Here is a 27,485-nt window from a genome sequence, read left to right on the forward strand (position 1 = left end):
ATACAATTTGGTTCAACAATAACTTAATATATTTAGGTAATATAATTATTAGAGGCTATTCTTATATGAAAGGTGTTTTGCTCTTCTGTCTGCCCAATATTTCTTCATTCTTTCAGATATTTTCTTTCTTTCTTCATCTGAGACAACTGTTCCTGTACTCCTTTTATTGATTTTCATTTGTAGTCTGGTTTGCGGGTCTTGCAGTATTCTGGTTTTCTCTGTCTTGTTTTTTAGGACATCTACTGTAATTTGAAGTTCTTTTATATCTTCCTTAATTTCTGTGATCCATTTAATGTCGCTCTTGCTATTCCACAATTTTTGTATTATTTTTTTACTAATTCTGTTTTCTGGAGTTCTCATCAGATGTCCAAAGAATGAGATGCGTTTCCTCCTGATTGTGCTCATGACTGGTTCTATTTTCTTATATACTGTTTCGCCAGTGTCCATTTATTTTATACTGTTTATTTATACATGTCCTAATTATTCTTCTTTCTATTTTTAGTATTCTGTCAATTTCTGCTGTATTAGTTGTTTTGAAGATAGTTTCAGCTGCATACGTTATTTCTGGTTTTATAGTGTTTTAATTTTGCATCTATAGATAGACTTTTTTTGCTGTATGTAGTTTTGGTAATGTAATTTCATAGTTCAGTTTTTTTATTCTATTTTGCCATGATGGCTTCTCATTTAGATTGTATGTTATTATTTCGCGTAAATATTTAAATTTATCAACAATTTTGATTTCCTGTTCTCCTATTGTAATTTTGTTTGCAAGTGGTGGATCAGTTAGCATAATCTCCGTTTTTTCAAATGATATTCTAAGGCCTACTTTCTGTGCTATTTCTTGTAGTGATTTCACTTGTTGCCTGGCTTCTTGAACGGTGTTGGCTAGGAGAGCAAGATCATCAGCGAATCCGAAGCAGTTTAAGCTAATATCATCTTTTGCACTTCCAATTCTTATCCGCTTTGGATTGTCCTTGTACCATTCTCTCATTATGTATTCCAGTGCACAGTTGAAAAGTAATGGTGATAGGCAGTCACCTTGTCTTAAGCCTGTTTTTATGAGGAATGGTTCCGAAATTTCTCCTCTAAACTTCACTTTTGATTTGGTGTTGGTTAGAGTGAGTTGTATTATTTTAATTAGTTTTGGATGGAGTCCTAGATTTCTTAAAATTTTTAATACTGAAGGTCATGTACAATAATGAGCCAAAACATTATGACCTCCCGATTAAAACCGTGGTGGTAAACTGCTGGAAAGCAATTCAGCAGTGATTCTGCGTGCCATGGATTCGACAAGTACTTGAAAGTTTTCCAGAGGTTTGCGGCACCAGATGCCAACACACAGCTCATAGACGTCCCGCAATTTACGGGCGGTTGGTTTGTAGGCGCGAAGCTGGCGTCCAACATCGTCCCAGATGTATTTCATCGGATTCAGATAAGCGAATTTGAAGGCAGAGACATCAACGTGAGTTCGCTATCATGCTCCTCAAACCATTGCAACACGATTCTGGCCTTGTGGCACGGACAGTTATCCTGCCAGAAGGTGTCATTGCCATTGAGGAAGACATCAAGCATCAGGGGTTACAGGTGATCCCTAATAACGTTCACGTAGCCCACAGCTGTCATGGTGCCTTCTACTACTACCGCAGGTCCCATGGACCTCAGTTGAATGTCCCCCCACAACATAATACTGCTCCCACCGGCCTGCATACGTGGCGAGATGCACGGTTCGACCACCCGTTAACCTGGGTGACGGCGTGAACCGTGATTTATTTTCAAAGAATATTCTTAAGAATTTATTTATTTACTAGCGATTCATCAAGAACATTAACACATTTAATCACACTATGTAAGCATGGAAGTAGTTCCCAGGGAGTAACTGTTGAAATCGTAACCAAATTCCTTTTGACAAATAGGAATTTTATTCACTTTAATAGTGCCTAAAAGCATTTTTTAAAAGAAACAGATTTAAAATTATAATCGGAAAGCACCCTCTAAATATCAAAGTTACAATTTATTCGGGGCAGAAAGAAGTTTCAACTGTATGAGCTTTCGGGCATAGAACCTTGCCACTCCCTTTTGACACGGCCGTAATTACGACCGCTCACAACAGCCTCTGAAAGACTACATTGGTGCAAATCTGCAACACACCAGATAACTTTAAACTAAGAGTTTTAACAATTTACACAAGCACACAAACTATGCACCCCCGGTAGGAGGGATGGAAATGGTACAAAACACTAACAATTAAAATATTAACCTTGCCACCGAAGGAGCAACTCGATTTTAGCTTCTAAGAAAAGTCTTACGGTGAAAGGGTGGCAACCTTACCTACTAAAATGATCATTTAAATAAAAGCCCATGAAATGCAATCTTACATAAAATTCTATATGTTTGACCAAACAATAGTTAAGATTCAGAATGAGATTTTCACTCTGCAGTGGAGTGTGCGCTGATATGAAACTTCCTGGCAGATTAAAACTGTGTGCCGGACCGAGACTCGAACTCGGGACCTTTGCCTTTCGCGGGCAAGTGCTCTACCAACTGAGCTACCCAAGCACGACTCACGCCCCGTCCTCACAGCTTTACTCCTGCCAGTACCTCGTCTCCCACCTTCCAAACTTAACAGAAGCTCTCCTGCAGACCTTGCAGAACTAGCACTCCTGAAAGAAAGGATATTGCGGAGACATGGGTTAGCCACAGCCTGGGGGATGTTTCCAGAGTTCGAGTCTCGGTCCGGCACACAGTTTTAATCTGCTAGGAAGTTTCAATAGTTAAGATGCTCTACAGTACACAGATACCGCCTCTCAAGATCATAGGCAATAATGTCAAAGTTTCCAAAGATCAAAACATATTTCAGGTATTAGGCCGTTACATTCCAAGCAATAACTTCGTCAACACACCAAATCCAACAAACATGACAGAGGCAGCTACTAAAGTACGGTAGATTGATAGGGAGATTACCGAACAACCCGAACCGCAGGTTGCTCTAACCCGCCCCTACTCCACAAGGGAAAAACGGACCACCCAATTTATAAACAACCACCTTCCCGCGGGTGGGCAAACGAAGAAGAATGGTGGGACGATCCCAAAGCAAAACGGCTGGTGACCTCACCAAGAAAACAAGTAGAATTTAACAAGAGTAAATCAAACAACATATCACCAATCACTCAACTTCTAATAAACTGCGATTTCCCCAGAAGACCTGGCGCAGCACCCCCAAATCACTCTCCTGAACCGTCCGCTGCCAGCCGCTTCAACGGACGCAGGAAGGCGCGCCGATCTCCCGTCTCACGGCGTCGCAGCTCGCACCGACCAGACTGACGTCGTGGGTTAACTCCTGTTGCTCTCGTGTCGACCGCGAAGTCACTACCCCTCGCTATAGGCCGCGGCCCACTGGACTCGTGGCGATCTCACATGCGCCGACGCTCAAGACGGACAAGCATCTTGTGCCTCAGCGCGCGACCGACCAACCGATCGATCCAACCACCAATGACCACTGCCTGAGCAAATTCGAGCAGACTGGCTGCCTAACGCGCAGACTCCGATGCAGGAACTAAGCCGCGACCGGGCGACCACTCGCTGAGTTCTCTGACAGGCGGAGTGGAAAGACTCTCATTTTGCTGGCTTTAAAGGTTGATCCGAACGACAGACATACTAGCACTGCGAACGACAGACAGACACTAACTGCCTAACAAATGCGGACAGACTAGCAAGCTGGGGACGCGAGACTGACCCAGACTGACAAGACTGACCCAGACTGACCCACTGACGAGCTCATAGCGCCCCTTAAATGCACGTGGACAGGCAACATTTCCCCTTTCCCACCAGAGGGAGACACCAAAGCTGCGATTGCCACAGCGGCGCCATCGCCAGAAACGGAGGACGACTGCTTCACACTACACGCTGTGGCGCGCTCTTCAAAACAGCAATTTTTACCACGGTCGGTTGGTTGCTTTGGGGAAGGAGACCAGACAGCGAGGTCATCGGTCTCATCGGATTAACGAAAGACGGGGAAGGAAGTCGGCCGTGCCCTTTCACAGGAACCATCCCGGCATTTGCCTGGAGCGATTTAGGGAAATCACGGAAAACCTAAATCATTTTTACCACGGCTCATGGCGTATTGGACACAGCCATTGACCTCGTTTAAAAATAAACGGGATTCATCCGGCCAGGTGACACGATTCCATTGATCCGCGGTCCAGTCTCGATAATCCCTCGTCCACTGTAATCATAATTGACGATGTTGTTGGGAACACGTAGGGGTCCTCTGCTGCGTAAACCCTTGTTCAACACTGTGCGCCGAATGGTAAGCCCCAAACACTCGTGCTCTGTCGTCAGGTCTGCCACGGATCGACGCCTATCCTGCTTTAGAGAATGGCAAGCCTCCGGGCCCTATGTTCTGTGATGAGGTATGGGCGTCCAGCTTGTCGCCTACTCGTGGTTTCAGCATTCTTCAACCACTTTCCATAGATCACGACAGTAGCACGCGAACAGACGTCCAGTTTCGCCCTTTCCGAGATGCTTGCTCCCAGGCACTGGCCCACAACAGCTTGGCTTCTCTCAGAGTCGGTGGATATCCGCATTTGCGCCACTTATCGCCGCTAAAATGGTTCTCCATTTGTGTCAACACCGCTACTATACTCTTACCGCGTGACGTGCCCTCACCGTCACTATGCACCATACAACCTCGCGGTGAGCAGTAGTCATTGCACGTCAGTGTATTGCCTTCTAAACATTATTTCATGTTTTTGTATATGTTTTCCCTAGCAAATAAATGTCAATGTTTTGTAATGTTTGGACGACACTTTTGTTATTGTTTCACTTCTCAGCTGTTTAGCGTACAAACCTTGTCAGGAACATCCGTTATGAAGTCTGATTTTACCGTTAATAAATTGTATCATTGCTAGTTCCCTAAGTGTGAAACCGTATTCCGACTTTTTGTTATGTTTACGTTCTGGCTAGTGTTCACTATATGACGGTGGCGTCGTATTCCGTTCCCATGGAGCCCAGTCTGAATCGACGTTAGCTCGCAAGGTGCTGAATGTTCACTGCACACCTGCGTGAAACAGAATTATCAGGTGTGTACAATGGTGCCATACGCCAAATCTTGCCTCAACATTCGAGTATCATACACGACATGTCTTCAAACGGGACGACCTTTCCCGTGAGATGTGGTCACTAGCGACCCGCCCCAGATCCACACAGGCAGCACTTATAGGAATCCGCGGGCAGACAACTTGTCTGGCCACGCATATCAACGTCTGTACAAAACTCCGTCTTTATAAAGCCACAGTTCATCCGCCCATGTTGTATGGATGCTCTACCTGGGGACGGCGTGTGCATCCAACATCAAATTACTGCAGGTTTTGCAAGATCGACTCCTTTGGCTCATCCTTGGGACATCCAGGTGGACGAGCGTTTTAATTTCCACCAGGAACTCGACACGCCGACTGTCCAGGAACTTATCATCTCCCACAAACGCAAACTTTTGGACAAAGTGGACGCACTGAGTCTTCAAAGGTCACCTGGGCTACACGGGGACCGTCGCTTCTGCACACTGGCAGCGCATCCGGTTACCTCGAGCCATCGTCGAGGCGCCACAGTAAAACATTAAATAAGTCAAATGAAATCAACTCATACTTCACACTGTTTCAACCCACATCCCACACCCCACACCCAAGGTACAAGAACCCTTTCGAGCACGCAGCCCTTCTTACGTTTAAGTAAAGTTTGAATTACCCATTTACCTGTCACCCAGGAAGTCCAGCCGCCGAGGTGGTAGCACTTCAGTACACAACCACAAACGCACGCGCGCGCGCGCACACACACACACACACACACACACACACACACACACAATATTCCTCGTGAATCAGTTTGTCTATCGGTGAAAACCGTATCAAAATTCCCATAGTAGTTACTGAGATTAGCCTTCATGCAGAGACAGAACACGCGGCGGGGAACTTTAAATTATGCACAAGGTGATTCTTATCAACGTTTAAAAATCACTGATGTGACGTAGATCACGCTGAGGTGATTAATATAAGACGCATGGGTCGCAAATGTCGGGAAATACCCCAGAAGTGGACGACAATTGTTGGACACGTGACGTCACCAAATGACGCACCTCGCCGTACGTGCATCAGTTGAGGCTTTCGGTCTGTCGTGCCTGATCATCCCAAACTATGTCCAGTATTCCCGTCGGTGTGGCCCCGGGCTACGTGCGCGACTTTAGTGCACGGGGTCGAGGGTTCGAGTATTGCGTCTGGTACGCAGAATTTTTTTCGTTGCGTTAGATAGTTATGTGTTTTTATTGACGTAAGATTTGATGTTTTATTTATCAGCCTCGCGATCTCCGCCGGTACACTGCAAAGTACAGTACAGCAAAAACCTATCGTATTGGGTTATAAGTAAATGAGTCTAAGCTCCAGAACTGCGTCGTTACAAGAAAATGAGCCATGTTTTATTTACTAAATATAGTCTGTAAACAAAACCAGAAGGGACAAAAGGAAAGAAACACAAAATAAGAACACGTTCTACTCCGTTACAGCAAGGACAATAATTTTGTAACTTCTACGTTTACAACAGATCACATTTACGAAAGGTGGTAGAAATTTACACCGTTTGCTCGAATGCAAGTATTACATAGCTCAATCATCCTTTCACGCCCAACCTCAACCGCTGGACGTTCGGCGAGGTACGTCATCTGGTGAATGTCACATGTTCAACATTTCTCATCCATTTTTGGGGTATTTCCGGACATTTGCGACCCGAAGTGTCTTGTATTAAATTACTTGTCTCAGCATCATCTACGTTGCTTCGGGGGTTTTAAGCGTTAATAACACTCACCGCGTGTATGTATAAAAAATAACTGCTATTGCCCTTAGACTGGTTAACGATAGTATAGAATGTGACACCTATGATGTTTTAATATGGCCAAATGCTATTAATCAGTGAGTAGTTTCCACGGTAGAAGAGCCGACCATATTAAATACAAAAATAAAATTAATCTTTGCCTCTGAAACATGTCAGAGCAATGACTGTAGGGGCTATTCCTCTATTTAAATGAAATATGAATATTTTCTTTCAGCTTTTATGAAATTATTAAAGGCAGTATCAGACAGGCTCATAATCTTTATGGACTCGAGCCGTTTAAAAATAATGCGCGAGCGCCTGATTATGAAACGATATTCTTCACATGAGAATCTCATTTACTGTAATATTCAGACCTCAGGTGCAATTTTTAAAATCGTAGTGAATGAACTGGAGCCAAATGACACTCAACATTATCGCATGAAATGAATCGACTCCATTTCAGAGAGAGCCACCTTTAATAATACCTGATTATTTCTCTCATTAGTTTTTGTGCAAAGTAATTTTGGATAACTTTTCCGTCATAGTTGATCTTGAAATGGGCTATTAGGCCTATTCATTTAAGAGAACATAACATATAACTCACTTTTAATCTAGGCTACATACTACGTGATACTAAGATACGATAAAACAGCCAGACGCTTTACCTACCAAAAAGACAAGATACAGTTTCACTATTGCGAGTTACAAATTCATTGTTCCTAGACCTCTCTGAATCTTCTATTGTCTCTGCTTTCACTTTTCGTAGTAGCACGACGACAGAATGAAACTATAACGTGTTATTGTATTTTTGGCGTTCAATAAAACAGTTAAAAAGTAACGTTGTAATTTGGTGTTACAAGGTGACTCTTGTGTGTTCTGCCACTGACAGGTACGCAGACATCGTGCAGCGCCACTGACAAGCACGTACCCTGGTGGCGCCAGAGGGATGCTCTGGTCCTCGCGGCCTGCCTTACCACCCTGGCGATAGTCATTCTCATCGTCATTGTCACGCTCACCACTGCCCAGGCGTCTGACGCCGCTAGCGAGCACAACCACACGGAAAATTCAACGGAGGTGTCTGTCGGTAAGTGTGTGTACGATGTGTGTGAGTTGGGTAGCAACACTATTTTGCATGCTAAAACTTTCATCGCAAGTTCTCAGCGTAGTGTTCGTTCCGTCGAGCATGTTGAAGACTGAAGCACAGTGAGAAATGCACTGAAGCGCCAAAGAAACAGGTATAGGCGTGAGTATTCAAATACACAGGTATGCAAACAGGCAGAATACGGCGCTGCGATCGGCAACGCCTATATAAAATAACAAGTGTCTGGTGCAGTTGTTAGATACGTTACTGCTGATACAATGGCAGGTTATCAAGATATAAGTAAGTATGAACGTGGTGTTATAGTTGGCACACGAGCGATGAGACACAGCATCTCCGAGGTAGCGATGAAATGGGGATTTTCCCGTACAACCATTTCACGAGTGTACCATGAATATCAGGAATCCAGTAAAGCATCAAATCTCCGACACCACGACGCCCGCAACAAAATCCTGCAAGAACGGGGCCAACGACGACTGAAGAGAATCGTTCAACGTGACAGAAGTGCAACACTTCCGCAAACGTCTGCAGATTTCAATGCCGGGCCATCAACAAGTGTCGGCGTGCGAAACATTCAACGAAACATTATCAATATGGGCTTTCGGAGCCGAAGGCCCACTCTTGTACCCTTGATGACTGCACGACACAAAGCTTTACGCCTCCCTACACTACTGAACTGTTGACAACGTGAAACATGTTGGCTGGTTAGACGAGTCTCATTTCAAATTATATCGATCGGGTGGACATGTACGGGTATGGAGACAACCTCACGAATCCATGGACGCATGTCAGCAGAGGACTGTTCAAGCTGGTGGAGGCTCTGTAATGGTGTGGGGCGTGTGCAGTTGAAGTGATATGGGACCCTTGATACGTCTAGATACGAGTCTGACAGGTGACATATACGTAAGCATCCTGTCTGCTCATCTCCGTCCATTCATGTCCGTTGTGCGTTCCGGTGGACTTGTGCGATTCCAGCAGGACAATGCGACACCCCACACGCCCGTAATTGCTACAGAGTGGACCCAGGAACACTCTTCTGAGTTTGAACACTTCCGCTGGCCACCAAACTCGCCAGACTTGAACATTATAGCGTATATCTGGGATGCGTTGCAACGTGCTGTTCAGAAGTGATATCCACCCCATTTTACTGTTACGGATTTATGGGCAGTCCTGCAGCATTCATGGTATCAATTGAAAATGGTTCAAATGGCTCTGAGCACTATGCGACTTAACTTCTGAGGTCATCAGTCACCTAGAACGTAGAACTAATTAAACCTAACTAACCTAAGGACATCACACACATCCATGCCCGAGGCAGGATTCGAACCTGCAACCATAGCGGTCGCTCGGTTCCAGACTGTAGTACCTAGAACCGAACGGCCACTCCGGCCGGCGGTATCAATTCCCTCCAGCACTAAATCAGACATTAGTCGAGTCCATGCCACGTCGTGTTGGGGCACTTCTGCGTGCTCGCGGGGGCCCTACACGATATTAGGCAGGTGTAACAGTTTCTTTGGTTCTTCAGTGTACATAAGTAGTTCTGTACATCAGGTAGTTCAGGAGCCATAGAGTAGGGTAAAAATCCCAAATTGATGTGCTTGTATTTTCATTCCTTGTCAGCGGCTGTGTAAGTGTGAATGAAAGAGAGAGAGAGAGAGAGAGAGAGCCGGCCGGAGTGGCCGTGCGGTTCTAGGCGCTACAGTCTGGAACTGCGAGACCGCTACGGTCGCAGGTTCGAATCCTGCCTCGGGCATGGATGTATGTGATGTCCTTAGGTTAGTTAGGTTTAAGTAGTTCTAAGTTCTAGGGGACTGATGACCTCAGAAGTTGAGTCCCATAGTGCTCAGAGCCATTTGAACCATTTTTTTTTTTTGAGAGAGAGAGAGAGAGAGAGAGACTAAAAACTAAGTCATCCACTATTATAGCTGCAAGCTGGACTCGGAGGAACAGGTTGTTTCGAAAATTTAATTTCAGAAGATCATATCTTCTCCACGAATGGAGACAGAAACTCGGAGAAAATTTTTAACATATGCAAAGGACTACAAAGTTTTCCGTTCGAAACAAACCATCCGGTATTACAAAGGTATATCTTTTAGATCTATTCGTCTACTATCTTGCATTACTTTTTACAATTACTTTTCGTTTGTAAGACCTAACATTGTTGGCTAAAGAAGATACAGCTATCTGTATTACTTACTTAAAAAAAATTTTCTTCCTGATTCCAATGAATACAAAATTACAAATTTCTGATTACCTGTCTCGGTTGATTAACAACCAATTTCAGATCATACTTACTAAAGACTCAGTATCTATGATCAATGGTCGTCACACACATACACCCACACGGTCACGCGGTGTAGCCGCGCGATCTAGGGCGCCTTGCCACGGTTCGCGCGGCTGTCCCCGTCGGCGGTTCGAGTCCTCCCTCGGGCATGGGTGTGTGTGTTGTCCTTAGCGTAATTTAGTTTAAGTTAGGTTAAATATTGTGTAAGCCTAGGGACCGATGACCTCAGCAGTTTGGGCCCATAGAAACTTACCACCACCCACGCTCCCACCCACCCACCCACCCACCCACACACACACACACACACTAACATTAAGTGTAACTCACTTCATGCTTACTAAGGTACTTTAAACTAAGTACAATGTTGGTCATATCAACACTGACTTGTTACGCTTGGTTACGATGGAAGATTCAAGTGGCTCTGAGCACTATGGGACTCAACTTCTGAGGTCATTAGTCCCCTAGAACTTAGAACTAGTTAAACCTAACTAACCTAAGGACATCACACACATCCATGCCCGAGGCAGGATTCGAACCTGCGACCGTAGCGGTCTCGCGGTTCCAGACTGCAGCGCCTAGAACCGCACGGCCACTTCGGCCGGCTACGATGAAAGGCTAATGATGTTTACGGTATTCGACGTCCCACATATTGTCCGCCGTCCAACCACAATATTGGCTACTAAAGGCTACAAGTGACGGGACTGGAAGTATCCAGTGGTGAGTACAGGATGAGGGCTACGGAGCATAGGAGAATTGCTTAGACGACGAGAAACTCACAAAAGTGCTACAGTACTAGTGGTGTTCGTACGACGCAGAGCAACGGCAACCATAAACAAAGCAAACATTGCATTTACAACAACAGTGTTGCCGAAGTTGACGTTTCGTGAGAAAGGAACCCAAGAAATTTCGCAAAGTGAGAGGGTAGTGGCAGATGAAATATTAGGGTTTTTGCAAAATGAGTCAGTGGAATGTGTGGTGTCCTATACGCTTGGCTGTGCGGGCAACGTACATGAGGAATACAATGATGACGATAAGTGTTTAACAAGTGGAAGTGATACTGAAAATGGTGTCGAGGCATGTCGTTCATCATCCTTGTCGGGCAGAGTCACATATCCCGTTGTCAGTGAAACGTAGTAAAGGACTATCGTTGTCCAAGGAGCGGGTACTGACAGGGGAACCTCCCCATCGCACCCCCCTCAGATTTAGTTATAATTTGGCACAGTGGATAGACCTTGAAAAACTGAAAACAGATCAATTGAGAAAACAGGAAGAAGTTGTGTGGAACTGTGAAAAAATAAGCAAAATATACAAACTGAGTAGTTCATGGGAAGATATGCAACGTCAAGGACACTGGGAATGCAGGAGCGCCGTGGACTCGTGGTAACGTGAGCAGCTGCGCAGCGAAAGGTCCTTGGTTCAAATCTTCCATCGAGTGAAAAGTTTAATTTATTTTCAGTTTATGTGACAAACTCTTATGTTTTCATCACTTTTTTGGGAGTGATTATCACATCCACAAGAAAACCTAAATCGGGCAAGGTAGTAGAATTTTTTTACCCCTTCGCCAAGTGTACAAGTTAGGTGGGTCGACGACATATTCCTGTCATGTGACGCACATGCCGTCACCAGTGTCGTATAGAATATATCAGATGTGATTTCCTGTGGAGGAATCGGTTGACCTATGACCTTGCGATCAAATGTTTTCGGTTCCCATTGGAGAGACACGTCCTTTCGTCTACTAATCGCACGGTTTTGCGATGCGGTCGCAAAACACAGACACTAAACTTATTACAGTGAACAAAGACGTCAATGAACGAACGGACAGATAATAACTATGCAAATATAAAGAAAATAAAATTTTCACCCGAGGGAAGACTTGAACCAAGGACCTCTCGTTCAGCAGCTGCTCACGCTACCACGGGACCACGACGCTCCTGAGCTCACTTTGTCCATGATGTTGCCTATGCGACACGTGGACTACTCAGTTTGTATATTTTGCTTATTTTTTCATAGTTCCACACAACTTCTTCCTGTTTTCTCATTTGATCTGTGTTAAGTTTATCAAGGCCTATCCAATGTGCCAACTTATAACTAAATCTGAGGGAGGTGCGATGGGGAGGTTCCCTTGTGAGCATAATTTACGTACATGGAAGATCATCCGCAACATAATAAAAAAATAATTATGAACAGATTTCGACTGAGTCCGCAGCAACATGACCGGGCAGGGCGTAAGAAAAACGCACTTGTTACAAAAGCTGGCGTTTCAACGATGCTCGATACAATATACAATTTACAAGATGTGCGTGATAGTGATGTACTACGTTATGAGGGACTGATGACCTTGCTGTTTGGTCCCTTAAACCTCAAACAACCAACCAACTACGTTATGTACATCAAATTACTTGTGACATAGATTACAGTGATTTCAAAGCACTGCACAGTTGCATAACTTCAGTGCTACGGGATTGGGAGACATAAGATAACGAAATTTCAAAAAAAGCGTCAGCTTGACGATGCGCAGTGAACTGCGTAATCGGTCCGAAAATTTGTAGATGAGTTAAACAAATATATCGCATCGATCAGTAGGGAGTTTGTTTCAACTCTGACCAATCGGGATTTGAAGAGGAAATGCATATGAAAGAAACGCTGAAAATTAGAAATACCACGAGAATTGTATCAAGATAAAGTAACATCAATGCCTTAACGCATTCGTAAAAAATTGTTATACCGACTGGCTGAAAAGTTATTTAGTCTGCTGCAAAAAGTTGGAGGCGCTTTGTCCCCTATAATTCTCTCTCGTGTGTTTAATCTTGCAAGGGCAGTGGGGAATATTTACAACACAGCATGAAGAGTGGAAAAATAGGCGTGAGAGAAGTACAACTATGGTATGAGCACTACCAATAGCTGGTCAAAATAACTTGCTGTTGCTTTATTCCTGATCTGTATATAAAGATTGTACTCATTTAGAGCAAATTTCCACTCCTAAAAAGGGTGCGACATTGCAGTTCACACCACCTGTAACCACTCGACAAATTCACCTCTGGAAATTTTTTCCTTTTTTTCTTTTTCTTTTTTTTCCTTTTTTTTCGTGCGTACAAAACATATTATCGCACTTCCTGGAGCTGCACCTTAAAGAATAGTCAGTTTCACGACAAGCTCAACGACAGACTGTTCCGCATTCGGTTGCATGCCATCACATTCCACAAGTTCTCATCACCCTGTTACACAAATATGATGCATTCTTTAAGAGTGGATACCTAGCTGAACGTCTGGCACTGTTTATAACTTCCAAGGAGTTCGACTTCGATGTTGATGGTGCGAACCTTTGTCATCACTGTGGCGCGCCATTTTTCATTCCAACGTTGTTTCAAACAGTTCTTGAATGTGGACAACGTCAATTTTGTGAAGTGTGATACACACATCCATTGAAGGTTAATATCTGCACCTTGCGGACACTCGTTTTCTGCCGCCCTCCTGATTCACGTGGTTAATCTTTACCAGCTACTACACTCCTGGAAATTGAAATAAGAACACCGTGAATTCATTGTCCCAGGAAGGGGAAACTTTATTGACACATTCCTGGGGTCAGATACATCACATGATCACACTGACAGAACCACAGGCACATAGACACAGGCAACAGAGCATGCACAATGTCGGCACCAGTACAGTGTATATCCACCTTTCGCAGCAATGCAGGCTGCTATTCTCCCATGGAGACGATCGTAGAGATGCTGGATGTAGTCCTGTGGAACGGCTTGCCATGGCATTTCCACCTGGCGCCTCTGTTGGACCAGCGTTCGTGCTGGACGTGCAGACCGCGTGAGACGACGCTTCATCCAGTCCCAAACATGCTCAATGGGGGACAGATCCGGAGATCTTGCTGGCCAGGGTAGTTGACTTACACCTTCTAGAGCACGTTGGGTGGCACGGGATACATGCGGACGTGCATTGTCCTGTTGGAACAGCAAGTTCCCTTGCCGGTCTAGGAATGGTAGAACGATGGGTTCGATGACGGTTTGGATGTACCGTGCACTATTCAGTGTCCCCTCGACGATCACCAGTGGTGTACGGCCAGTGTAGGAGATCGCTCCCCACACCATGATGCCGGGTGTTGGCCCTGTGTGCCTCGGTCGTATGCAGTCCTGATTGTGGCGCTCACCTGCACGGCGCCAAACACGCATACGACCATCATTGGCACCAAGGCAGAAGCGACTCTCATCGCTGAAGACGACACGTCTCCATTCGTCCCTCCATTCACGCCTGTCGCGACACCACTGGAGGCGGGCTGCACGATGTTGGGGCGTGAGCGGAAGACGGGCTAACGGTGTGCGGGACCGTAGCCCAGCTTCATGGAGACGGTTGCGAATGGTCCTCGCCGATACCCCAGGAGCAACAGTGTCCCTAATTTGCTGGGAAGTGGCGGTGCGGTCCCCTACGGCACTGCGTAGGATCCTACGGTCTTGGCGTGCATCCGTGCGTCGCTGCGGTCCGGTCCCAGGTCGACGGGCACGTGCACCTTCCGCCGACCACTGGCGACAACATCGATGTACTGTGGAGACCTCACGCGCCACGTGTTGAGCAATTCGGCGGTACGTCCACCCGGCCTCCCGCATGCCCACTATACGCCCTCGCTCAAAGTCCGTCAACTGCACATACGGTTCACGTCCACGCTGTCGCGGCATGCTACCAGTGTTAAAGACTGCGATAGAGCTCCGTATGCCACGGCAAACTGGCTGACACTGACGGCGGCGGTGCACAAATGCTGCGCAGCTAGCGCCATTCGACGGCCAACACCGCGGTTCCTGGTGTGTCCGCTGTGCCGTGCGTGTGATCATTGCTTGTACAGCCCTCTCGCAGTGTCCGGAGCAAGTATGGTGGGTCTGACACACCGGTGTCAATGTGTTCTTTTTTCCATTTCCAGGAGTGTATTTTCCTGCCATAATTGTTAACACAACACTTTCAAATGAGCCTTACTAAAGATTAAACGTGCGACCTCGCACTCAAGGAGTAATAATGACGATGCAGTGGCCAACATCGCACATTGGTCCTGGCCAGCAGAAAAATGCTCCTATCGTAGCACAAAAAAGGCGTATATGCTTGTGTTTGAAAGATTCAACTGAAAAGTGGGGTGTCAGCTGCCTCATTCTACAGTTCTCAGCACCTTCAAAGGGGGTAGGACGTCAAACGGGCCGACTTCGAGAAGGAGAGGCACCACAGGACATTTTAATTTGCACTGTCTATACTTTTACAAATAAATTCATAAAACTTTGTCAGCATGACCAGGAAGGATTCAGGATTCACACTCATAGCAGAGGAAGTACAAAAACATGAAAAAATTAAAATTTTTAAATGTGAAATTTCATGATTTTTTTTCACTTACTATTGGCTGCATTTGTTGCTATAGATACACTTTTCTTCATAAGTAAGAGAGATTCTTCGATGAATTTTGCACAGCTTACAAACCATACTTACAGGTGTATGAAACTCTAGAATTTATTTAATCTATGGAAAAATGAATGGGCTGTTACGTTTTAAACTTCGTGTTTAGAGAAAACTCGAATTTTATAGTTAATTATCTCAATTTTTACCACAGTTTTTAACGGATTTGGGAAATTCTAGAGTTTCATACACCTGTAAGTATGGTTTGTATGCTGTGCAAAATCCGTCGAAAAATCTCTCTTACTTATGAAGAAAAGTGTACCTACAGCAACAATTGCAGCTAATACAAAGTGAAAAAATGATGAAATTTCACATGTAAAAAAAATTTGTTTTGCTATGTTTTTGAACTTCCTCTGCTATGAGTGTGAATCCTGAATCCTTCCTGGTAATACTAAAAACGTTTTATGAATTTATTTGTAAAAGCATAGACAGTGTAAATTAAAATGTCCTGTGGTGCCTTTCCTGCTCCAAGTCGGCCCGTTTCACGTCCTACCACCCTTAAAAAGCTTTCCAAAAATTTTGGCATGCGAACATATTCACGCTCTTTTTAACATGCAAGTCACCTCTCACTCCCAAAAGATCCCCTAACTGTAACTCTCACCCAGTAGTCCTTCGCTGTACCTGCCAATTCTCACTCACTCTTTCAACCCAACTCTTTGTCATTATTTTTGTGTCTTCCTGTCACTGTCTCCTGCCTCACAACCACAGTATCCTGTCCTGCCGTTACTGTCTCCTCTCCCTGTTCCTGTTTCCCTCCTACTCTATGGTTCAAATGGCTCTGAGCACTATGGGACTCAACTGCTGTGGTCATAAGTCCCCTAGAACTTAGAACTACTTAAACCTAACTAACCTAAGGACAGCACACAACACCCAGCCATCACGAGGCAGAGAAAATCCCTGACCCCGCCGGGAATCGAACCCGGGAACCCGGGCGTGGGAAGCGAGAACGCTACCGCACGACCACGAGATGCGGGCCCTCCTACTCTATCTCTTAATTCTACTATCTCATTCATGTCTTCCCACTGCTGCTGTCTCTTCTCACTGTTTTCTCTCTCTCTCTCCCTCTCTCTCTCTCCACCTCGTTATCATTGTCATAGACTCTGTCTCTAATTATCACTGGCTCTCACTCATTTCCACTTCCTCCGTCTCAACTTTTCCTCTCCCATTGGCACTGTCTCCTTAACTCTTTTTCTTGCACTCTTGTGTCACTATCAACTACGTACCATTGCCAATGTGTGCCTTCCTTTCTCTCCATTGCCATTATCTCCTTCACCCTTTCTATACCACAACCAATGTCTAGTTTCTACCAACATTAATTACTTTTCCATCTCTATCCCACTCCCGCTGTCTCCTCCACTCTCAGCTAAAAAAGTGCGAATATGTTCACATGTCAAAATTTTTTGTAGAATTTTTAAATGTCCTGAGGGAAGTAGAATGAGGCAGCTGATACCCGCTTTTCAATCAATCTTTTAAACAGGAGTATATTAGCCTCCGGCAGGAGCATTTTTGCGCTGGTTCTCTTCTTTCCCCTGCCACAGCAGGGTATGTACCCACGTAAAAAGAACTTCATGTGTCAGAAGAGCTTTGATAGTTTACTTATGTGAAATTGAAATAACGCAATGTCAATTTAGCTCCTCAGACCGGCTTTGCATGCACAAAAATTTCGCATGTGATTCAGTACTATACTTGGGGTTTCGAAAACTGTTCTGTTGATAAAAGACACTTTACCACATATTTCTGCGCGCTACGTCACTTTATAAACTAAATTTTCACTTCAAACCATATTTTGCGTGTGTATTTTACATGTACACGTAGGGTGACTTTGGATCTCTGTATCTCGGAAACAGATAAAGATTATCAAGAAATTTTCAAGGTTATTCGAGATCTGGATCTTACGAAAATATCATAAATATTACAACCATTTGCTGTGCACAGCTGTGTTGGACTCTGATACTAAAATGTAAACTTTCACGGCCGGAAATATCATGTCCATTATACACTCCTGGAAATGGAAAAAAGAACACATTGACACCGGTGTGTCAGACCCACCATACTTGCTCCGGACACTGCGAGAGGGCTGTACAAGCAATGATCACACGCACGGCACAGCGGACACACCAGGAACCGCGGTGTTGGCCGTCGAATGGCGCTAGCTGCGCAGCGTTTGTGCACTGCCGCCGTCAGTGTCAGCCAGTTTGCCGTGGCATACGGAGCTCTATCGCAGTCTTTAACACTGGTATCATGCCGCGACAGCGTGGACGTGAACCGTATGTGCAGTTGACGGACTTTGAGCGAGGGCGTATAGTGGGCATGCGGGAGGCCGGGTGGACGTACCGCCGAATTGCTCAACACGTGGCGCGTGAGGTCTCCACAGTACATCGATGTTGTCGCCAGTGGTCGGCGGAAGGTGCACGTGCCCGTCGACCTGGGACCGGACCGCAGCGACGCACGGATGCACGCCAAGACCGTAGGATCCTACGCAGTGCCGTAGGGGACCGCACCGCCACTTCCCAGCAAATTAGGGACACTGTTGCTCCTGGGGTATCGGCGAGGACCATTCGCAACCGTCTCCATGAAGCTGGGCTACGGTCCCGCACACCGTTAGGCCGTCTTCCGCTCACGCCCCAACATCGTGCAGCCCGCCTCCAGTGGTGTCGCGACAGGCGTGAATGGAGGGACGAATGGAGACGTGTCGTCTTCAGCGATGAGAGTCGCTTCTGCCTTGGTGCCAATGATGGTCGTATGCGTGTTTGGCGCCGTGCAGGTGAGCGCCACAATCAGGACTGCATACGACCGAGGCACACAGGGCCAACACCCGGCATCATGGTGTGGGGAGCGATCTCCTACACTGGCCGTACACCACTGGTGATCGTCGAGGGGACACTGAATAGTGCACGGTACATCCAAACCGTCATCGAACCCATCGTTCTACCATTCCTAGACCGGCAAGGGACTTGCTGTTCCAACAGGACAATGCACGTCCGCATGTATCCCGTGCCACCCAACGTGCTCTAGAAGGTGTAAGTCAACTACCCTGGTCAGCAAGATCTCCGGATCTGTCCCCCATTGAGCATGTTTGGGACTGGATGAAGCGTCGTCTCACGCGGTCTGCACGTCCAGCACGAACGCTGGTCCAACTGAGGCGCCAGGTGGAAATGGCATGGCAAGCCGTTCCACAGGACTACATCCAGCATCTCTACGATCGTCTCCATGGGAGAATAGCAGCCTGCATTGCTGCGAAAGGTGGATATACACTGTACTGGTGCCGACATTGTGCATGCTCTGTTGCCTGTGTCTATGTGCCTGTGGTTCTGTCAGTGTGATCATGTGATGTATCTGACCCCAGGAATGTGTCAATAAAGTTTCCCCTTCCTGGGACAATGAATTCACGGTGTTCTTATTTCAATTTCCAGGAGTGTAATTATCCGGGCTGTTATGCCGTGGTCGGTTGATGAATTCCGTATTGTTTCCCAACGTTTCGTCTCCGACTGCGGGAGACATCTTCAAGGGGGTCCGTAGCTTAATGGAAGGTCCAACACACACACTGGCTCGCTACTGACTGCCGCTAAATTCCGTGTCCGCGCGCCACCGCGCCGCGGCGTGACGTCACGTGGTTTGAAAACGTTTTACGTTTACACGTGAGGTAACTTTGAAACTCTTTACATCGGAAATGGATTTCAGTAACATTTTCATGGTTGTTTGGGATCGGGATCTTAAGAATATATCTTAAGAATCTCAGCTATTTACTGCGTTTAGCTGTCATGGAATCCGCGGTTCGTTTTCGGTATGAAGAAATGGTAAAAAAAAAAAAACACTATTGAGGTTTTCGAAGGAACAGCCCACGAACTTATGGTGCCTCCATAAGCTCTTTGAGGCCTATTCCAGACCACATCAAATGCAAAAAGTACCAACCGATTTGCTCCATTTGCCTAAGTGGGAGGAAATGTGTAATACTCATACTTCGACCCTGTACTCTAGGGTAGTGACAGTAACGCAGTCCTTGTGTTGGGTATACAAATGGTCCCTAACTGAAGGACTATTCAAAACCCTTGACCTACCATCACCAATAGAACCCAAGGAGCTCTGGAAGAATCGCGTTTTCATGCCCTGCGTTTTGCAACATATTTGGTTCAGATGGTTCAAATGGCTCTAAGCACTATGGGACTCAACATCTGAGCTCATGAGACCCCTAGACTTAGAACTACTTAAACCTAACTAACCTAAGGACATCACACACAGCCATCCCCGAGGCAGGATTCGAACCTGCGACCGTAGCAGCAGCGCGTTTTCGGACTAAAGCGCCTAGACCGCTCGGTCACAATGGCCGGCGAACATATTTGGTAGCGCATGCAGTTCTATGTGTATCGACCTTTTAGCGCCCATGATTTGAAGATGGTTGTTAATCAACCGAAATCGGTAATTAGCAAAGTGCAGATTTATGTTTTATTGCCATCAAGACTACTGAGATTCTTATGAGGGTTTTCCGGTCTAGGAGATATTTTTTCGGCTCATGGTCAACATTTCTTTCTGCAATTTTTTTTTCATACAAATCTTTACTAGCAAACAGAAGCGCATGTCTCAAATACTATTCAAATAATTTTTGGCGGGTAAATTGATGAGCATATGCAGCACAAACTGGCTGCCAAAATACCGCTGCTCAGACTGCGCAACTAAACGTTTCGCACGTTTGAGGGTGAAGTGTAGGCCTGCAATCAAAATTAAACTTGTGTACATTATCAGAATTAAATTCTCTATGGCGTGAACCTCGAAAATCAAATTTACTGAAGTGCATTTTAAAATGGCGGCCACGAAAGTCCTGGAATTGAAACTGGACCTATTTCGTTGCCTTTCAATGCAAAGGAATACTACACATTATGAGAAAGGAATGTTTTTTGTTTAGATTCATGCCAAAAATAACAAGCGTCTGTTTTATTAAATACAAAACGGCAACCACTTTTACCACGTAGTTTTTTTAATCATGCGAACCAGTTTTTTTTCTTTTTTTCATCCTTTTTAAGATGTAATCTCCAGCAATTTAAAAGTTTTGAGTTCGATTTTTGTGTATATAACATTAAAATTTTGCAGACAGCCAGTCGTTTGCTATTCCTGTGCCATACAGGCCTTCGAAGGTCTCATTTTCTTAAGTGCGATCTCTCTGGGCGCAATTCTAGGCTCGAGCCAGCTCTTGAACGAGAGCCAGTCCGAACGATTGAGGCGTTTCTCGCCCTTTTCCGTGGCGAATGAGCAAGCCTTAGCGCCGCTGACGACTCCCACGACTTTCATGTTTTGCAGTACACCCTTAAATCTGTCGTTAAAATGACGCAAGGCCGATTTTTAGCAATTTGGACAACTTTTAAGCTCAAGAATATATGTTGCGGAGCATAAGTCCACATTAATGAAGTCAGCGCTTCATTTTTGTTCGACGTATAGTCTCCAAGACATCTCTCCATCAGATTGTCGGCTGTTTGTACACGTCAGCAGTAGTGTCAATAACTGCACTCGTCAGTGGAGGCTCATGATTAAAAGTGTCCAGTGCCCCGTTCATCTCAGCTTGCTTCAATTGACACCAACTTTCAGAATAGTAATCCTGCTGTGGATTGTCATTCGTTGATGAAGTGTAGCCATGACCGCTTTTTTCCGTTACCTTAAGTCGAAAACATATTCTTGTTGGGCAAGTACAACACCTGTGTCGATATGTTCTTCGATCTAGAATTTTACAGTAGCTTTATAGAGAAAGAGATATGAGATATACTGTGAAGCGGTAGTGAGAATGCCCAACTACTTAAACAGATGTCTAAAAGATGATCGTGGGTGAACACCACATATTATTCTTACAGCACGCTTTTGCGCTATGAAGACTTTTTTCCTTAAAATGAGTTACCCCAGAACATTATTTCATATGACATTATCCAATGAAAATATGCAAAATTTGCCATCTTACTAATTTGTCTCTTCCCAAGATTTGCAATGCTTCTAAGTGCAAATGTGGCTGAACTAAGTTGTTTTAGGAATTCCAGAAATGTGTTTTTTCCAATTTAAATTCTCATCAATATGAACCCCTAAGAATATCGAAGTTCCGACCTGATTTATTATTACCTCACCACGTGTTACACTTATCATTGGTGTAGTACCTCTAGATGTGCAGAACTGAATATGATGCATATTTTTAAAGTTGAGGGTGAGATCATCTGCAGAAAACCAGCCAATGATACTTTTAAGAACTTTGTTTAACATTTCTTCTGTTTCTGTACATACACTTTGATTTATTGCAATATTAGTGTCTTCTGCAAAAAGAACTAATTCTGCTTGATGTATTCTAGACGGATTATCTTTTACATACGTGAGGAACAACAGAGGATCCAAGATTGAACCTTGTAACACTTCCTTGGGGAACGCCGGATATTACTCCTGTTTTACTCGATGATTTTCCATCTATTACTACGAACTGTGACACTTCTGACAGGAAATCACGAATCCGTCGCAGAACTGAGGCGATATTCCATAGGCACGCAGTTTGGATAGAGGACGCTTGTGAGGAACGGTGTCGAAAGCCTTCTGGAAATCTAAAAATATGGAATCAGTTTGACATCCCCTGTCGATAGCATTCATTACTTCATGAGTATAAAGAGCTAGATGTGTTTCGCAAGAACGATATTTTCTGAATTCGTGCTGACTATGTGTCAATAAATCGTTTTCTTCGAGGTACTTCATAATGTTCGAGTACAGTATATGTTCCAAAACCCTACTGCAAATCGACGTTAGTGATACGGGCCTGTAATTCAACGAATTACTCCTACTTCCATTTTTGGGTATTGGTGTGACTTGAGCAATTTTCCAGTCTTTAAGTACGGATCTTTCTGTGAGCGAATCGTTGTATATAATTGTTAAATATGGAGCTATTGTATCAGCATACTCTGAGAGCAACCTGACTGGTATACAATCTGGACCAGAAGTCTTGCCTTTATTACGTGATTTAAGCTGCTTTGCGACACCGAGGATATCTACTTCTATCTCTCTCATCTTGGCAGTTGTTCTTGATTGGAATTCAGGAATATTTACTTCTTCTTCTTTGGTGAAGGAGTTTAGGAAAATCGTGTTTAATAACTCTGCTTTAGTGGCACTGTCATCAGTGACTTCACCGATCTTATCGCGCAGTGAAGGTATTGATTGCGTCTTGCCACTGGTGTGCTTTATGTATGACCAGAATCTCTTTGGGTTTTCTGCCAAATTTCGAGACAGAGTTTCGTTATGGAAATTATTAAAAGCATCACGCACTGAAGTACGTGCTAAATTTCGAACTTCCGTAAAACGTTGCCCATCTTGGGGATATTGCGTTCTTTTAAATTTGGCATGCTTTTTTCGTTGCTTCTGCAACAACGATCTGACCCGTTTTGTGTACCATGGGGATCAGTACCATCACTTATTAATTTATGTGGTATGTATGTCTGGATTGCTGTCGATACTATCTCTCTGAAATCATTCCACAACTTTTCTACGCTTACATGATCAGATCGGAAGGAGTGAAGAATGTCTCTTAAGACGATGTTAAGAGCATTTTTATAAGCTTTTTTAAACAGATATACTTGGCGTTTCTTTTTGATGCTTGTAGGCGTTACGGCATTCAGCCTAAAAGAAACTGCCTTGTGGTCGCTAATCCCTGTATTCGTCACGATACTCACTATTTGTCCAGGATTATTTGTTGTTAAGAGGTCAAGTAAGCTTTCGCAACCATTTACGCTTCGAGTGGGCTCATGAACTAACTGTTCAAAATAAGATTCTAAGAAAGCATTCAGAACAATTTCGGACGACGTTTTATGCCTACCGTCGGCTTTAAACTTATAATTTTTCTAGCATATCGCGGGTAGATTGAAGTCACCACCGACTATAACTGTGTGAGTGGGGTACCTATTTGAAATGAGACTCAAGTTTTCATTGAACTGTTCAGCAACTGTATCTTGTGAGTCGGGGGGGGGGGGGGGGGGGGAGTCGGTAAAGCGATCCAATTAATTGTTCAGTCCGATTGTCTACCCATAAGATTTCGCAGGAACTATCTGGGTGATTTTTTTATGATTTTAGATGCAAGATTTACAGAAAAATATGTGCCCATTTCCAAAACATACTTTGTACACTTGGCTTCATTGTATGGACTAAAATAACTAATGACGAAATATTCCCTGTTGTAATAAATAGTAAAATGACCATTCAATAATTACCAAGCAAAATAACGATAACAATATTCAATTATACTGGGGGACATAGAGAATCAACCACATCCGAGTATTCTGGTGCTCACAAGCTGCTGCGCACTGCTACACTGACATGCTGATATTTTCATGGTGTTGCCCAACAGCGGGCAGCACTTGCGCGTGATGAGAAAACTGAACATTCACAAAGGTGTAGCTCCGGTTTCCATTGGGAAAAAATACTTCTGTGCTGTCTAAGAACCAATAAAATTTAATGTACACTGTTGTAGCCAGAGGGTCTGAAAGATTAAGTCATTCAGGTAAAATATTTTGCATTATTTAAGTATATTGAAAGGGTACAGTACCGCCCGACATTGAAAATAGGTACAACATTCTTCGTTATTCTTGTCAGAACAACATATTTTTTGTAATAATAACTCAATTTCACTTAATACACCGAAGCCGGATACCAGTGTAGGAAAGAAGGACAATTTATTTATTTAATTGATCACATGTGCACTCCCACAAAATAAATCCCTATATCCAATTTGGTGAGATCTGCGAAATGAATGAATGTATGGTCGTCTGCTAACAGCAGATAGTGAATGGGCAATATATGATCATCTTTTTGACGGTCCTTTGGTCACCTTTGGTGGAACCAAAGAGATGAAATTTACCTGAGCTTTGAGCGCCTGAAATGTGACTGACCAATACGGTAGCAAGGTGCTCCCCCAACTTGACGGAGGTGCGAGCTGACCTGAAGAACGGCCATGTTTCAGCACTCTGCCGCTGGATCTTGTGTTGGTAAGACCTGTCTTAGGTGTGCTCTGTAAAGACAGTGGAGAGAATGGTATGCATGTGGAATACTTAAGAGTAGTTTAGAATATTAATTTCTCTATTTCAGGAACTTTTGTGGAGAGAATTAAATGTCAGGCAGGTAATATTAAGGGGATCGTAGTAATCTTCGGAAGTGACCAACGGTCACAATGAAACCGCGTGTAGAAATAAGTTGAAATACTTCCGAGTGCTAAAGTTAAGCTGAATTACTGGCGTGTGTTCTATAAGTTGGAAATATTTAAGAAATGGCGTGTGCAGGACTTGAAATTAGAGACGAGTACTTCCACGTGGTGAGTACTGTGTGAGTCTCAAAGGATAAAGAGAAGTACTCGTCCATGGTATCAGTTGAGGGTTCGCGTGTGTGATGAATATGTTCTTAATATTACTTTGCGTGTTATGTTTGATTCAAACTATAATACTCTGAGAGTGAAGCAAGGTGAGTCAGCCGTCTATCCAGCAACGCCACTTGGCTTGCATTGCACAGGAAGACGTGCATATATCCTCCAGAGTTCATAGTAGGAAAGAAAAGTTACGAAGTGGGGCAGTGTCGTGTGAAACTGGGATGAATACTAATTGAAGTGGGAAAGCTGAAAGTGATGTGATTATAACGTTGTGACTATTCCTTGTGTTGTATTCCATGTTGCCAGTGTGGTGCATTTCATATAATTTAAGTATGCGTGGTTTGCATGGGAGAGTAGCAAGATAGGTTCAGAGACAGTGGGTTATGCATGTTCCTTTTTGTACCGCTCGGTCTGGAGGAAAGTTTCGTGATGATGGTTGTGAGAGTCGAAGTGTGAGATATAGCAAAAGATCCACCATCCTATCCAGAAAGTGCACTGTAGTGTTAGATAATTACGAGACCATAAGATAGAGAATCACCAATGTAAAGCCATGCCCACTGGGCGGAGTTTCTCATGTGTAATTGTTGTAGAAAATGTAATGGTGTGTTCAGATTATAGAATTTATCGGAATAAAAAAGATAGTGAAAGGAAAAAGATTGGTGGCCTTTAACTTCGAATAGTATGTTGTCATGATATCCAGAATTTATAATGTGTGCGCCATTCATATTAGTGCGATGGCCACGTGTTGATCAAAGCCGTTGGGTAAGAAAGAAAATGTGGTATTGCCAGTGCGAAGTGAACAGTCAGAGTTGTGTAAATTACTAATAGTCAGATGTGCGTTGTCCGCTTCCGTTGCGTAATATTCAAACAGAAGAATAATTTGTAACTTAATTGTGAGTACTAGAGCTCATGTTACTTGATAAATAAGAATGAATCCACTCGCTTGGCAGACCACTCATCTTGCAGGCCTGACTACTTGAAGCCATAGTATGAGCAAGGCATGTGGGTGCCTCTCAATATATTTCGCAAATACGTATTTTATGATTGAAAATTGTAATGTATGACAGATGGAATGGAAAAAAAAAGAAACGTTGCGGTCTTGAATAAAATTCAGATGAGATCTAACTGCCCATGTGAAATACTATTGGCTATTAATTTAGCATCCATGTAGGATAAATCTGTTATGATTGAAAATTAATTGTGCTTCGAAATATAATCCAAAACAAACAAGCACTTCTTCCTTTAACAAAATTTCAAAAATGTTTGACTTTATGCTTACCAATGTGGTATACGTTGCGTTATTGATATACACTCCTGGAAATTGAAATAAGAACACCGTGAATTCATTGTCCCAGGAAGGGGAAACTTTATTGACACATTCCTGGGGTCAGATACATCACATATCACACTGACAGAACCACAGGCACATAGACACAGGCAACAGAGCAGGCACAATGTCGGCACTAGTACAGTGTATATCCACCTTTCGCAGCAATGCAGGCTGCTATTCTCCCATGGAGACGATCGTAGAGATGCTGGATGTAGTCCTGTGGAACGGCTTGCCATGCCATTTCCACCTGGCGCCTCAGTTGGACCAGCGTTCGTGCTGGACGTGCAGACCGCGTGAGACGACGCTTCATCCAGTCCCAAACATGCTCAATGGGGGACAGATCCGGAGATCTTGCTGGCCAGGGTAGTTGACTTACAACTTCTAGAGCACGTTGCGTGGCACGGGATACATGCGGACGTGCATTGTCCTGTTGGAACAGCAAGTTCCCTTGCCGGTCTAGGAATGGTAGAACGATGGGTTCGATGACGGTTTGGATGTACCGTGCACTATTCAGTGTCCCCTCGACGATCACCAGTGGTGTACGGCCAGTGTAGGAGATCGCTCCCCACACCATGATGCCGGGTGTTGGCCCTGTGTGCCTCGGTCGTATGCAGTCCTGATTGTGGCGCTCACCTGCACGGCGCCAAACACGCATACGACCATCATTGGCACCAAGGCAGAAGCGACTCTCATCGCTGAAGACGACACGTCTCCATTCGTCCCTCCATTCACGCCTGTCGCGACACCACTGGAGGCGGGCTGCACGATGTTGGGGCGTGAGCGGAAGACGGGCTAACGGTGTGCGGGACCGTAGCCCAGCTTCATGGAGACGGTTGCGAATGGTCCTCGCCGATACCCCAGGAGCAACAGTGTCCCTAATTTGCTGGGAAGTGGCGGTGCGGTCCCCTACGGCACTGCGTAGGATCCTACGGTCTTGGCGTGCATCCGTGCGTCGCTGCGGTCCGGTCCCAGGTCGACGGGCACATGCACCTTCCGCCGACCACTGGCGACAACATCTATGTACTGTGGAGACCTCACGCCCCACGTGTTGAGCAATTCGGCGGTACGTCCACCCGGCCTCCCGCATGCCCACTATACGCCCTCGCTCAAAGTCCGT

General features: G+C 44.7%; 1 protein-coding gene across 1 annotated transcript in view; it reads left to right on the forward strand.

Annotated features, from left to right (window-relative positions):
• LOC126260352 (peptidoglycan recognition protein 1-like) overlaps positions 1 to 27,485 on the forward strand; it is a 127,186-nt gene that overhangs the window by 60,354 nt on the left and 39,347 nt on the right. Inside the window, exon 2 of the mRNA XM_049957678.1 lies at positions 7,745 to 7,939. Coding sequence (XP_049813635.1) covers positions 7,745 to 7,939 — 195 coding nt within the window. The remainder of the gene's footprint in view (positions 1 to 7,744; positions 7,940 to 27,485) is intronic.

Source organism: Schistocerca nitens, chromosome 5 (genome assembly GCF_023898315.1).
Source record: "Schistocerca nitens isolate TAMUIC-IGC-003100 chromosome 5, iqSchNite1.1, whole genome shotgun sequence".
Classification (NCBI taxonomy): domain Eukaryota; kingdom Metazoa; phylum Arthropoda; class Insecta; order Orthoptera; family Acrididae; genus Schistocerca; species Schistocerca nitens.